The 15,148-nt window shown below is 39.7% G+C and overlaps 1 protein-coding gene across 1 annotated transcript; it reads left to right on the top strand.

Moving 5' to 3' along the window:
* Positions 1–9,002: 9,002 nt before the first annotated feature.
* LOC113037014 (extracellular calcium-sensing receptor-like) lies at positions 9,003–12,753 on the top strand. Its single transcript, XM_026193708.1, has 8 exons — positions 9,003–9,151; positions 9,598–9,886; positions 9,996–10,285; positions 10,404–10,699; positions 10,984–11,189; positions 11,325–11,546; positions 11,627–11,750; positions 11,855–12,753. Exons 1-8 carry the CDS (start codon positions 9,045–9,047, stop codon positions 12,751–12,753), a joined length of 2,433 nt encoding a protein of 810 aa, XP_026049493.1. The 5' UTR covers positions 9,003–9,044.
* Positions 12,754–15,148: the final 2,395 nt, after the last annotated feature.

The raw sequence follows: 15,148 nt of genomic DNA, 5'->3' as shown, positions 1-15,148 counted from the left end.
ATATTTAACCAGCTTAAAATACTACAGGCAGATGTTGATTTGTGTTACGTGCGTATGTTGGTGGGTTATTTATTTCTTAATGTGTGTATGCAAATTCACCTGTTCAGGAGCTCGGCTGTGATTGGTGGACCTAAGGAATGGCCTGATGTAACTGGTTCCTGCTGTGGACGTGAACTATAAAAGGGCGACTGAAGAGCTGTGGTGCGGGGGTGTGTGGCAGACTTCCCGTGCACTTGCCTCAGGTCCAGACGGAGCAGCCGTAGCCATAGCTACTTGGTTACAAGGTTGGGCATGTGTATGAAGTGCGGAGCAAGTAGGGGGTGAGCTGCCGATTATTTTGGGAAGCCTTCTTTTCTCCTGTGTTTTTAGACCAGGAGGGTCAGACTGTGTTATTTCTTTGTTTTCTTTTCCTTGAACAGGTCAGAGGGGAACCGAAGCCTAGGTTGAGTTTTGTTTGTTGTGTTGGCCTTAGCTCACCCCGAAATTATACATTCACACTACCGTGAGTGCCATTGTTGTGAATAAACTTTTGTTAAAAGTCAGATGCTGTGGCTGTGTCTGTTTGAGCGTGGGAAGTCACGGGACACCCCGCTCTTGTTACGGTCATTTTGAGCCGGGTCGTAACAATTTGTTACAGGAGGCTCATAGGCCTGTCACAGCTACAGATTAATTTAAAACACCTGAGTTTCCAAATGCGTTGTCAGCCTGCTATAACTCTAGGCAAAGGGGAGTAGCAATTTTAATACACAAAAAGTCCACAAATATAGTTGAACAGTATGTCAGCGATTTCGGACTTTGCGACACATGGCATTCATCTCAACCATAAGAAATATACTTTATAGTAGTCAGCAGCTCACTGTTGAGTGACATTGAGTGACAGCTGTCAGCGATCATGCTCCTGCATCTCTAACACGAATACATAAGAAGAACATTCCGCCAAGTAAAAACTGCAGATTTAATACATCACTGCTCAAAGATATAGAATTTACTAAATATTTTAAAAAAGAATAGACTTCAGGCAATAATGACACTCCTGGGACATCAGCATCTCTTCTCTGGGAAGCAGGGAAAGCTGTGATGAAAAGTAAAATAATTTCTTTTTCATCACATAAAAAGTGCCACATGGAGCAAAACTGTTAGCCTTTGTTTGCTCTAATTTGTTATCAACTGCCTGAAAGTTCATCTCATTCTGCTTCCATAATTAAGGTAACACTTAAAGTACAACTTATGTTGATTTTTATTCACGTTGAGACGTCATGTCACTGTCATTAAAGACTAAAATAAACATGCCCTGTTATGTTGTTTAGACCCCTGCATGTTCCGACCGGGAGACACCATATCATTGTCTTTGGCCATGATACACTGAGATCGGTGAGCACATATTGTATGTCTCAGTTAGTTTTAATCTGTTTTGACCTTTATAGTTGAATAACTGAATTCATCTGAATTGTTTGATTAATAATTGTTGCATATCCAATAAATTTAAAACTTACCAATCGAACTAAGTAATATTTTCATATTGTATTTGGAAAAGTACTTATTTTGCAATTTACAAAAAAGTGTTCTGACAATACATTGCAGTAGCACATAGTTTGTATAAGAGAGATGTTTTATTGTTTTTGCAAATTTGAGTATTTTAGTTACAAATTGATGCCAAATGTGATGTCAACAAAAGCCTAAGTTGTGGATTATAGCTAGAACAGCATAATTAATTGAATTACTCTTCTGACCCTGCCTGTTGACTATGGAACGCCAGGACTGCCATAATGAATTAATTAAATACACCATTAAATAACACCGGTGGTGTCTAACGCGGAGCTCAATCGTGGATAAGGGAAACCGAAGGCAGGAGCGTGAGGTGGTGGCTGACGCGGAGCTATAACAGAGGGCAGCTAGCCACCGGTGTATGTCTCTTTCCCCTCATATGTGGGGAAAGAAACATGCGAGGCGGTGAGGCGGCCGCCGATCGACCGGTGGTGGCTTACGCGGAGCTCAATCGTGGATAAGGGAAACCGAAGGCAGGAGAAGCAGGCGGCTGCTGGTCGGAGCATGAGGTGAACTGAATTTCAGGTAAGAAGTTATGAACTGCACTCTATTTGGGTCAGATATAAACCGAGTTTAGGTGTAGTTTATTTTCGTTGTGCTGACGGTTACAATAACTCGTACTGCGTGCTAGCTAGCACGACGGAGTTTCTATACAGCTGTGTGCGCTAAGTTACTGATGTTGAACTTTGACAGCCTCCCCTGTCATTCTCTCGCCTGTTGAAACTTCAGTCATGAAACTGGTCAATGATCGGCTTTTCTCTCGTTTGTTTATTGCGCTAAACAACAGCAGCAGTTTAAGCTTGATCAGCTGTTGTTAGAATTCATTTGATTTTAATTTCTAGTATCAGCTGATGTTTGCTGGAGCCACAGCTGTAAAAAAGGGCTGGTCGAAACCAGGAGATGTCCTTACTGAATCATCAGAGCTGAACTGGTGATGGAAAAACAGGTTTACCTTTTAGGTGACATGAATGAGTTGAAGGGAAGTTATGAACTGTTTCTGAGAGACAACTAACACCAAGCTCCTTTTTTTGTGTAGCTGACAGCTGGTAACTGTGCAGGGGCGGATCTAGCACAGCTTTTGCCAGGGGGCCAGGTAGGGCATTAACAGGGAGAGGGGGACACAAATATGTACTTTTCTTTCTTACTCTCATATAAAATATTTAGCTTTTATTAAATAGTTATCTGAATCTTACAACCAAAGTTTGTATAATAATACACAAGATTGGCTGTAGACCATTGTTAATCATTCAGAACACTGTGTAAAAATAACAAAAAACAAAAAGTGAGTGCAAAAGTGCATAAATATTTATTTTACGTGTTTGATGTGTGTGGCAGGGCGTGGTCTGCAGTGCCGCTGCAGGGGAGGTGGACCCACCTCAGCGGCATCTGCAATCACGCCTCTCAGGCGTAAAGTCTGTGCTCTCTCGGCTGTTTTTTTTTTTTTTTTTTTGTATGTGTCGGGCTGTGAGATGAAAAGCTACAGCCGGCTGTGTGGGTACAGCAACTATGTGTGAAAAGTGGTCCATAACGTAATGCTTCAAAGCGTGTTCATGCAAACATTGTCAGGTCTGCTTATGAACCTCTGTGCACAGCGTCTGCAAATCGGGGCTGTACGAAGTCACCTCATCTTTACACAAAACTGTAAGCTGTCATCTGTGAGGCGCGAGCGGTGTTTGGTTTTACCATAGTTCATGGTGGAGAATGGCTGCTCTGCTGAGTTTTGCTCTCTGTAGCCGTTTGAATGGCAAACTACACTGATTAGCGGCGGCATAGGCACACTTAAAATTTCTTCTGAAATTTTCGCTTTCTAGTTTATGTTTGATGTGTGTTTATTACTCCCTAAATATCGTCGGTGAAGTTTGCCATGCACGTCAGATTTTCCTGCGCATTTTTATACCTCTGCCAACAGAGAGAGAAAAAAATTCACATTCTAACAGACAGCTGGTGCTTAGAATACAGTTGAATAACTATTAAATAACAGATGATATAATATTTCTGTCCAGGTTGCACACTTCATGATGAACATGAAACCCTGCTCCTCTCGGTGGAAATGCGCCTTCTCTTTCCTCTTTGTATAAAAACATTTTAAAAGTCAGTTTAATCTCAAAATTCACTGTTAAATCCAAAACACACCAGATAAAGAAAAGCGAATAGTTCAGTCTAACACATGTGCCAGTGAACCATTAAACGTCTGTGAAACTATGCAGTTATGAAACGTAACTTTAACCTCAGCCAAACCGATTTGCTCAGTTGTAAATAAAACAGCGAAGTAAACGTGACCCGACAGACAGAACCTGAGTGAATGAAGTCCAGCGTTTAACCACTGAGAGCTAAAACTAAGGTGAGGTTTCAAAGCTGTGTGCCGGTGATTGGACATCAGCCGCTGATGAAGCTGGTTCGCCTATAAAGTGCTCTGTAAGGAAACAAGCTCCAGCAGCTCTGCGCTTGGGGAAAACACTATATTTCCTTATCTTGTGCAGAAAAATGCGCTGACATTGCTTTATATCGAGCACCGGCTGCCCAGTTAAACTGTGACTATCACCAGGTAACGTAGGTGTGTTTCTTGAATTAGCAGCAGGTGTTAAACAGCTAACAGATGAGGAGGAGGATGCATGCAGGTAAACTGAGGGTCTGTTGAGCTGATCGCTGGTTTCGTGAGAAAAATGTCAGCTCGTTCTTTATGTTACAGAAGCACAGAGACACAAGACCAGGCGGAAAGAGACGATCGTTCGGTGAAAATGAGAATCTGCGAATGCAACATGTGGAACACGGAGAGTGGAATATGTAAACAAACCGGTTAACGTAACCCCCTGGGTGCACTCTGCATGCTAATTGTTAGCAGAGCTAGTGAAATCTCTGAAAAAATCTGAGCACTTTTGCAAACATGTTCTATGTTGACAACCTGACCAGACATATGGCGCGACATTCGCGGCTAAAACACTGTTAAAAGTGTAGTTGGTGACAGAAAAACGGGGTATTTTAAAACTACACCACCACCATAGCTGCCTGTGATTTGATCTGCATTCTGGGATACCTGGCTGCCCCAAGTCTACACAAGCAATCGATTATATAGGATCGACCTGTTTTGACTTACTTTGCACGGCAACCAATCAAATGTTAGAGAAGCTGCATGGGCAGCGTTAACCCCGCCCCCTGAGTTTGATGGGTGAGGCTGACAGATAAAATTATTTCAAGATGAGAGCCAGACGCCAGGACTGCCAAAATGAAATAAATAAATATATCATTAAATAATTCATTAAATGTGTCAATAATTAATTAAATGTGTCAATAATTAATTAATTAATTAATTAATTAAATGTGTCAATAATTAATTAAAATGTGAAGTACATAAATAATTAATTAAATGTGTCAATAATTAATTAATTACATGTGTCATAACTATTTATTTAATTAATTAATTCCAATTTTAATTAATTATTGACACATTTAATTAATTATTTAATCAATCAATCAATCTTTATTTATAAAGCACTTTTCATACAAAAAAAATGTAGCACAAAGTGCTTTACATAGTTAAAAGCAGCCCACCCCACCCTCCAACTCACTCCCCACACTCTCATTAACATAAATGATGTGAATACAAACATATTCCCCCCCCCCCCCCCCCCTCTTCCACACACACACACACACACACACACACATGCACACACGCGCACACTTAAAGAGTAAAAATTGGGCTGGGCTCGCATGAGCCAAGTGAGGAAACACTATAACAGGGAACCGTCTGCACCGGGAGCCGGTCACAGACCGCAGCCTCCTGGCTGGGCACACAGCAGGAGGGAGGCCAGCCAGGCTGAGAGGACCCCCAGAAACCCAGCAGCCACAGTCGATCACAGCCCCGGTGCAGAGAGCGCCCTCTGAGGAAACACTGGAGATATGACACAATAGGATATATACAGGGTAAAATGATAAAATAAATAAGAACAGGATACAATATAAATATAAATATAAATAGAGTAAGAAGATTAAAAAATGAATAAGAATAAAATCAATAAATATTAGGTAAAGTCTAAATTAATAATAGAATAACAGGATAGAATAAATAAGCATAAAATAAATAAACGTTCAGTAAAAGCTAAATTAAAAAGGTGGGTCTTGAGCCTGTTCTTAAAAACATGTACGTTCTCTGCGGCCCTGAGCTCCTCCGGCAGGCTGTTCCACAGACGAGGACCATACCACTGAAAAGCTGCCTCTCCGTGAGTATGTGTCCTGACTTTAGGGACAATTAAAAGGCCAGTACCAGAGGACCTCAGGGTCCGCGAGGGTTCGTATGGTAAAAGCAGATCTGAGAGATAAGAAGGCCCAAGACCATTAAGACATTTAAAAAACAATAAAAGAACTTTAAAATCGATCCTGAAACACACGGGGAGCCAATGCAGCGATTCTAAAACCGGTGTAATGTGGGCCCGCCCTCTGGTCTTCGTCAGCACACGAGCTGCCGAGTTTTGCAAAAGTTGTAAAGTTGAAATATTCTTCTTAGGAAGACCAGAGAGCACGGCATTACAGTAATCAATGCGACTGGTAATAAAAGCATGCATCAGCATCTCCGTGTTGGCCCGAGAGAGAATAGGGCGAACTCTGGCTATATTTTTTAGATGATAAAATCCAATTTTGGTTACATGTTTAACATGTGGGATAAAACCAAGCTCAGAGTCAAAAATAACACCCAGGTTTTTCACTTGTAGCGAAGGACATAGTGAAAATGCCTCTAATTTAGACAAGAGTTTCTCTCTCTGAGCCTCAGGACCGACGATTAAAACTTCAGTCTTATCCTGGTTAAGCTGTAAAAAGTTTTCTGCCATCCAAGATCGTATATCTAAGATACAGTTAAAAAGGGCATCCATTGGTCTGGTGTCATCAGGAGACACGGAGATGTACAGCTGCGTGTCATCAGCGTAACTGTGGAAGTTCACTCCATGCCTCCCGATGACACTGCCGAGAGGGAGCATATACAAATTAAAAAGTACAGGGCCTAGAACCGACCCTTGAGGCACACCACATGTCATTCTATGGATCTTAGAGGAGCATGTATCCATACTCACCATAAAAGTTCTGTCAGAGAGATAGGAAGTGAACCAGTTATGTACAGCACCAGAGAGGCCCACCATGTGTTGGTGTATTTAATTAATTCATTATGGCAGTCCTGGCGCTCCATAGACAGGTCAGGTGTTTTTTAGTATACTGGATTGCTCCTCAGGTGGATTCCTCCAGTGAATTACATGGCGAGCCTTCCCACCTGGACTTAAAGAGACCGAGAATCCCTTCTTTTCCACTTGATGATCTGCTGCACCTTGCGGTGTGGTTGGACTGTATCACTCACACGGTTGGTTATGAAAAAGACCACTGACTGACATTTTCCCATCCCTATTTTCTTTCACACCCTGGGAATTTTTGGACTGTACCCCTTGGACGTGTTTTATTTGGGACTGTGCATAATAAGCGGCTGTGTAGAACATTCTCCACATGTGAAAGGTGTGTGAGATTTTCTTATGAATGGACACTGAATTTGAGTCATCGGTTTTCCATAACAGTTAAGGAGTCAGGGTACCAGGGTGCACCCAGCATTAAGGATTAACACTTTTCCAAGTCACTGTTTTAGTAGTTTATGTGTTTTACTTTTCTTTCATTTTTTGTCATTTTCTTTTCCACAATTGTAAAGTGCCTTAAACCTGTGGTTGTCAACCATATGGTTTATAGACCCATTAATACAATCGTTTCAGCAATTCCCCTAACTGTGTTACACTAAGATGAATGATGGCTAGAGTTATTTATTCAACAGAGGCTAACATTGCTAGGATTATGCACTTGAATTGAGAGGAGAAAGAAACTAGAATTTAGTAAATTGCAGATTACATCTGCAATTTAGTCAGGGATAATTTGTGACACAAGCATAGCAGCAAGAGTGAAAGGTAAAGATTACAAGATGATAGTGAGACCTGCTATGATGTATGGTTTGGAGATGATGGTAGTGACAAAAGGGCCCACCAATCACATATGATTGTGTTACTGGTGCCAGACCTAGAGCAAATCTAGACCTGTATCAATAGAAAGAACACTGCAGTTAGCATCTTTCTAATAGCACATGCTTGGTGTCTATTTCGGTATACCAGGTTGTATTTTTCCCTACCACCTGAGCCAGCTCACTACTAGCTGTTGATCAACTGCTATCTATTCTACCACCAATCAACACAATGTATCAAACCCCTAAAGTTCCTACTGGTGGTAGCCGACCCACAGGAGATTGGACGCATGTGGCTCTTTCAGGCTAGGCCCAACCAGCCACGAGACATTCCCCTCAAGCCTAATGGTAAATGGCCTGTATTTATATAGCGCTTTACTAGTCCCTAAGGACCCCAAAGCGCTTTACATATCCAGTCATCCACCCATTCACACATTCGCACACTGGTGATGGCAAGCTACATTGTAACCACAGCCACCCTGGGGTGCACTGACAGAGGCGAGGCTGCCGGACACTGGCGCCACCAGGCCCTCTGACCACCACCAGTAGGCAACAGGTGAAGTGTCTTGCCCAAGGACACAACGACCGAGACTGTCCGAGCCGGGGCTCGAACCGGCAACCTTCCGATTACAAGGCGAACTCCTAACTCTTGAGCCACGATCGCCCTGTACACCAAAGTTCCAGTAACCTTGTTGTGGAAAAGGTAACTGTGCCTCTTGATAATTATTTCCACCCTTCCCACAAAATCCACCACCATCTGTTTTCCTGCATTTCTCTCCTTATAATCTTACCTGTCCAACACCTCTTCAGCTTCTCTATTATTTTGATCTACACGTCCATCAATATCTGCTCCTTGACAAGTCTCTCCCCTATGGGGACACTCTCTATCACTACATTCAACTCATTACACGATTCTTCTTTGTCTTCATCGTGATATTGCCCTAATTTGTTTTTGCCTGAAATTTGATGAATTTTTACAGAAGTGACATAAATACACAAAAAATAAAGATTTTTTAAATTTCATACTGCTATGAAAGTGCTTTAATTTTTTGTGTATTTAGGATGTTTTGGGTCAATGGATAATTAGTAAACTATTTATTTATGTGAGACAAGCTATTTATAAATTCTAGATATATCTGTTGTTTAAAGTTAATCAAACTTATTATGAAAGGATTTTTGGCCTGGGTAACCCAAAGACACCAAACCATACTGGGAAGGCGTAGACTATCATTAATATCTGAGGGTTTTGAAAACACTACTTGGTAAGGGGATGTACTTGTGAAGATGAAAAGAAGAAAAAAAATTCTCAGAAGACTTATATAAACCAAGGAAAACAAACGTACGCCCATATACACAAGCTGGATGTCAGACAGAGATGGAAAGATCAGCTGTTTTAATTGGTCTGGTATTGGCTGCTTATCTGACTCAAACAACCATGTCTACAGGGGCTTGGGCTGGTACGGTAGTATCATCTGTGAAATGCAAGCTTCAAGGAAGCACTCGTTTGCCTGCATTCTCAATGGACGGGGACTTTGTTATTGGTGGTGTTTTCTCTCTTCATACCTACGCACACACAGTTTACAATGACTACACCATCATACCCGAGCCTGTGAAATGCAAAGGAAGGTCAGTATTGGAAAGAAGAGAGTGATCAAAACATATTGCACTATGTAAGAATGAAAATGTTTTCACGTTTTATTTTCTGTGGTATTACATTGCTTCTGTATGGTTCTGAAAAAAATCACCAAGAAAAATATTCCAATAGTCAGTCATTTATATTTGTGGAAGTAATATTTGTGTTTTTGAAAACAGAAATCATATTTTTAAACAACAATCTTACAAAAATCAAACAGGAAATGACAAGCCTTTACATATTTATTTATACATTTTTGTGATTTATCATGATAATCATTTCTGCTGAATTTAACTGATGAAGCAATGTGTTGAAGTGCCCGTAAAAATTTAAGTCATTATTTGGCCATGGTCAAAACCCACAACTCCTACAATGTTTTCTTGTGACATTTAACCTAAGTCTGTAGTTTAATTTCTAAAAGTGAGTTAACTTTCTGCAGGATTAATGATCTGCAATCATTACGTGCAATGATCTTTGCCATAGAAGAGATTAACAACAGCACAGAGCTGCTGCCCGGAATTAGGCTCGGGTATCAGATCTATGACTCATGTGCATCAGTGGCTGTGGCAGTGCATGTGGCATTTCAGTTTCTAAATAGCTTCGACCCTGTGTTTTTCATTGGTAACAATTGCTCACAATCTGGTATGGTGATGGCCGTTGTTGGGGACTCTGGGTCTATGACATCCATCAGTTTGTCACAAGTCATCAGTTCTTTTAACATTCCCCAGGTAAATGCCAATTTCCAATTTCTGTTCATTTTTGTATTTAAAATATGCCATGTGATATTTGTGTTTGCAGTATTTTCTGAGCTACACTGTTTTATTTCTTTTGGTTTAGGTGAGCCACTTTGCCACATGTGCATGCTTGTCTGACAAGCAGCAGTACCCAAGTTTTTTCAGAACAGTCCCCAGTGACCAGATTCAAGCTGAAGCACTAGCCAAGCTAGTGAAACACTTTGGCTGGACTTGGATAGGTGCTGTTCGGTCAGATTCGGATTATGGAAATAAGGGCATGGCTTCTTTTCTCCAAGCAGCACAGAAAGAGGGGATCTGTGTGGAATACTCTGTGTCTTTCTATCGGACAGACCCACAGAGCAGAATTCAGAGAGTGGCAGATGTTATCCGCAGGTTTCTTCATCAGAGATAATTATTGTGCATTGACTTGTTTAATTATCTTTAAAATAAACATTTGATGATGTAAAAAGACACAAAAACATTTTTCAAATGCACTATGTCGTCTCAGCAGGTCTACAGCTACAGTTGTGGTGGCATTTGCAGCTTTAGGAGACATGAAGATATTGTTGGAGGAGCTTTCACGTGAGCCTTCCCCACTACGCCAATGGATAGGCAGTGAGTCATGGATAACATACTCAGAATTAAAGAGATTCCATTTATGTGCTGGGGCCATTGGATTTGCGATTCCGAAGTCAGTAATTCCAGGTCTAAGAGACTTCTTGTTGAATCTGTCTCCCTCTGAAGTGGCTGCTTCTCAAGTACTTACTGAGTTTTGGGAAGATTCATTCAACTGCACACTTAAAAACAGTAAGGAATGTTTCTAGGTTTAAATGATCCTGTCAAACTTCTGGTGTTACAAGGTGCACTGTTGATCCATAAGCTTAGCAGTTTTCAATTAAATATTATACACACACGCACACATACACACACACACACACACACACACACACACACACACACACACACACACACACACACACACACGTATGGTTTTCAGAATATTGGTCACAGTGGAAAGTACATAAAAGAGATCTGAGACTAGTTTGAATTTCAGAGTTTAAAATGTCAGTTCTGTCTTTGTTTATTTTTAGATACTGCTGCAGACAAGAAGGTATGTGATGGAAAAGAAGACATAAACAGTCTCCATAATCAGTACACTGACACATCTCAGCTCAGAATTACTAACATGGTGTACAAAGCTGTGTATGCAATAGCACATGCCATTCATAATGCAATGTGTCGAGGAGCAAATGTCACAGCTCAGTGTGACACATTAACCAAGTTGCAGGCCAAACAGGTCAGAAGAAATAAATATCTTAATGGCAGTTTCCCTCATCACCTGCTTGAATTCAATTTTGTATTAATATTGATTATTGCACTATTTTATCTATTTCCTTTCTCTCCCACCCTCTCTCTTTATTCATGTTTACAGATTTTAACTGAACTGAAAAAGGTAAATTTTTCCCAAAATGGATATGATGTGTCATTTAATGCTAATGGTGATCCTGTGGCTATTTATGAGCTCGTTAACTGGCAGAAAAGTGAAAGTGGCATCATTGATATTATAACTGTAGGGCTTTATGATGCATCACTACCAGTGGGCCACGAACTTTGGATTAACAGAAATATAACCTGGATGGAGGATAGCAGAAAAGTAATGACTCAAAGGATGAGAATCTAACTCTACTGAACAAGATAATTTATATTTATTATGCCACCTTTGTTTGTTGACAGGTGCCAGTGTCAGTGTGCACTGACAGTTGTTCTCCAGGAACTCGTAAAGTACTGCAGAAAGGAAAACCCATCTGCTGCTATGACTGTATAGCGTGTCCTGAGGGAGAGATCAGTAATACAACAGGTAAAATGAAAAAAATTCTATGCATGTAAAATGTTTTTATTGTGAACATATGAAAATTACAGAAATTACAAGGAGCCTATATTTTTTTTTTCTCTCTTATTCAGATTCAGCTGACTGTTTACCCTGCCACAAAGAATTCTGGCCTAATGCAAAGAGAGACACTTGTATCCCTAAACCTATAGAGTTTCTTTCCTTTCAAGACATCTTAGGAATCACCTTGGCTACATTCTCAGTCATTGGTGCCTGTCTGGCCATTATCACTGGAGTTGTATTCCTTTATCACAGGACATCTCCAATTGTCCGAGCCAACAATTCTGAGCTGAGCTTCCTGCTGCTCATCTCACTGACTCTGTGTTTCTTATGTTCATTAACTTTCATTGGAGCGCCATCTGAGTGGTCCTGCATGCTGCGTCACACTGCATTTGGTATCAACTTTGTTCTCTGTATTTCCTGTGTACTTGGGAAAACTATAGTGGTTTTAATGGCCTTTAAAGCTACAATTCCAGGTAGTAATGTGATGAAATGGTTTGGTCCTCCACAGCAGAGAATGACTGTTATGTCTTTCACATTTATTCAAGTTTTAATATGTTCTTTTTGGTTAGTATTCAGTCCCCCTTTTCCAATAAAAAATCTAACCACATACAAGGAGAAAATCATATTGGAATGTGCATTAGGCTCTCCTGTTGGCTTCTGGGCTGTTCTCGGGTACATAGGGCTACTTGCTTTGTTTTGCTTTGTTTTAGCCGCCTTAGCCCGCAAATTACCTGATAATTTCAATGAAGCCAAGTTTATCACCTTCAGCATGTTGATATTCTGTGCAGTGTGGATCACCTTTATCCCAGCATATGTTAGTTCACCTGGGAAATTTGCTGTAGTTGTAGAAATCTTTGCCATTCTGGCCTCCAGCTTTGGACTAATAATGTGTATATTTGTTCCAAAATGTTTTATCATATTGTTTAAGCCTGAGAAAAACACCAAGAAATGTTTAATGAACAAAAATTAATCAGAGTATATTGGACTTTTCACAACAAGCTAGTATTCCATTTTTAAGCTGAAATTCTACATATTCAATATGCATAGGAAAGTTTTGGTTACTTTGTCAAATTAAGATTATTTCTGTTGTGATTAATAGCAAACACAGAAATGTATTTACAAATTAAGGGAGTGATTTGAAAAGATGGATGGGATACTTTTTAAGGTCTTTTTTTTTCTGGAAAACCTGATTAATTTGCACAATAACTTTTATGCAATAAATTGGACAATATTGCCAGATGTAGCAAAAGATGATACAAATTAAATTTCATTTATGACTGATAATTAATTTATTTTATTTAAACGGTTCAGAAGTTTCAACATTTCCTCCAGTTAGGGTTAGGGTAATTGATTTACTGACCATCATCCAATTATTTAGGGAAAAACAGCTATCCAAAGTTTCCTGGCCCTGGAAAAGTAATCGCCCTCCCCTTAGTGAGAGCCATTATCCACAAATGGATGAACCTTAAAACCAATTACCTACCGAATTTGTCTCAGTTAGGGTGAATGTTTGTGATTCAAAAACAAGAAAGAAACTGGACAAAAATGGTATTCATGGGGGAGCCGCAAGGCAAAAACAACAACAAAAAACTGCTGACCAAAGTCCAAAGAATACCAAACTGGATATCCTGAAGGCAAATGCTCATGCTCTATAATTTAAGTACAGTCAGATTATGTAGCAGGACAATTATCAGAAACACACTAACAAATCTATTTTATGCTCAAAAAAAGGAAAATGATGATTTTGAAGTCAAATTCTGGACTTAATCAGATCGAGATAATTTGGCATGGCCTTATAAATGTCATTTAGGGGTGGCTGTAGCTCAGGTGGCAGAGCAGGTCAGCCACTAATCAGAAGGTCGGCGGTTCGATCCCTGGCTGCATGCCAAATATCCTTGGGCAAGATACTAACCCCGTGTTTGCCTACTGGTGGTGGTCAGAGGGCCCGGTGGCGCCTGTGTCCGGCAGCCTTTCCTCTGTCAGTGCGCCCCAGGGCAGCTGTGGCTACGATGTAGCTTGCTATCGCCAGTGTGTGAATGGGTGAATGACTGAATGTAGTGTGAAGCGCTTTGGGGTCCTATGGACTAGAAAAGCGCTATACAAATGCAGGCCATTTACCATTTATTTGTAAAATCTCTAATGTGATGAGTCAGTGAAGCTCACTTCTGTCTAATGACAGCAATACTGAGGTGTGTTGTACTCAGAGACTTTGCAAATAAACTCTAATAGAATAGGAGAATGGTATCAAAGTGTTTATCATGGCATCTAATAAGAGAACTCTAATATTTGATTCTTTCAAAGTCATTATACAAATGATAAACTTTCAATTTGGCCAACAATCTCAACTGGAAATAAAAATAATATATACTTTTTTTTCTTTTTTTTTTTACCACAGAACTAATCTGTTTGTCAAAGTTGGCACTAATAGTTGTTTCCTAATATATGCACCCATCTGCTACCAGAAGAAGCATTGTTGGTGAGAAATGCTATCAATCTGTTAACCCTTTAAGACCTACCATAGAACCAAGTCTGCCAGAGTTATTTTTATATTTTTACATGCTGTAGTGCCATTTTTGGGAGCATTCCAAGTTGCTATACATCAATATAACCATTATAACCCAAATTTTAATAATATTTCTGCATTAAGTCTATAATAACTACACAAATTGCAACAAAGTGCAATTTACAAAAAAATAGAAAATCGTTTTTGTTTTTTGTTTTTTTTTACATATATTTCTAGTTAGAGAAATTTAAGAGGTTTGTCCCTCAAAACTGTAAATACAAAAAAGTTGCACAAAATAGTTTCTTTCAACAGGAAATTTATTTTGAGTGTCTTCATAGTTTTATTTTTGAGATACACCAATTTTTATATACTGTTGGAAAAAAAATATTACAATGCAAATTTGCAAAAAAACCAGCATGTGCATCAAAATAAACTATTTCCAGCAGTGTAACATGACTTTTAAAAACACCAGTACAGGCTTATAAGGCCCCAAAGGTAAAAATCTACATTTTGTGCGAATAATCAGAATCAGAATCAGAATCAGAATACTTTATTGATCCCTGGGGGAAATTATTTTTTGTTACAGTGCTCCATTTTAAACCAACATTAAGACAAGACAGACAATACGCTAACTAAGAATAGTACAATATATACATATATATACATACATACATACATACATACATACATAAGTCACTTATAAATAAATATTTGGAAAAGAAACATGTGTAGTTGTAGCAGCAAACAGTGTGTTAAGTGGATGCGTTGTACAGGGAGATGGCCACAGGCAGGAATGATTTCCTGTGTCGTTCAGTGACATCACTTCCAGTTTTGGCCAGGTAATGGTGGACACGCGATAGTT

Source organism: Astatotilapia calliptera, chromosome 14, assembly GCF_900246225.1.
Source record: "Astatotilapia calliptera chromosome 14, fAstCal1.2, whole genome shotgun sequence".
Classification (NCBI taxonomy): Eukaryota; Metazoa; Chordata; class Actinopteri; order Cichliformes; family Cichlidae; genus Astatotilapia; species Astatotilapia calliptera.
This window is presented reverse-complemented; position numbering and strand designations above follow the sequence as displayed.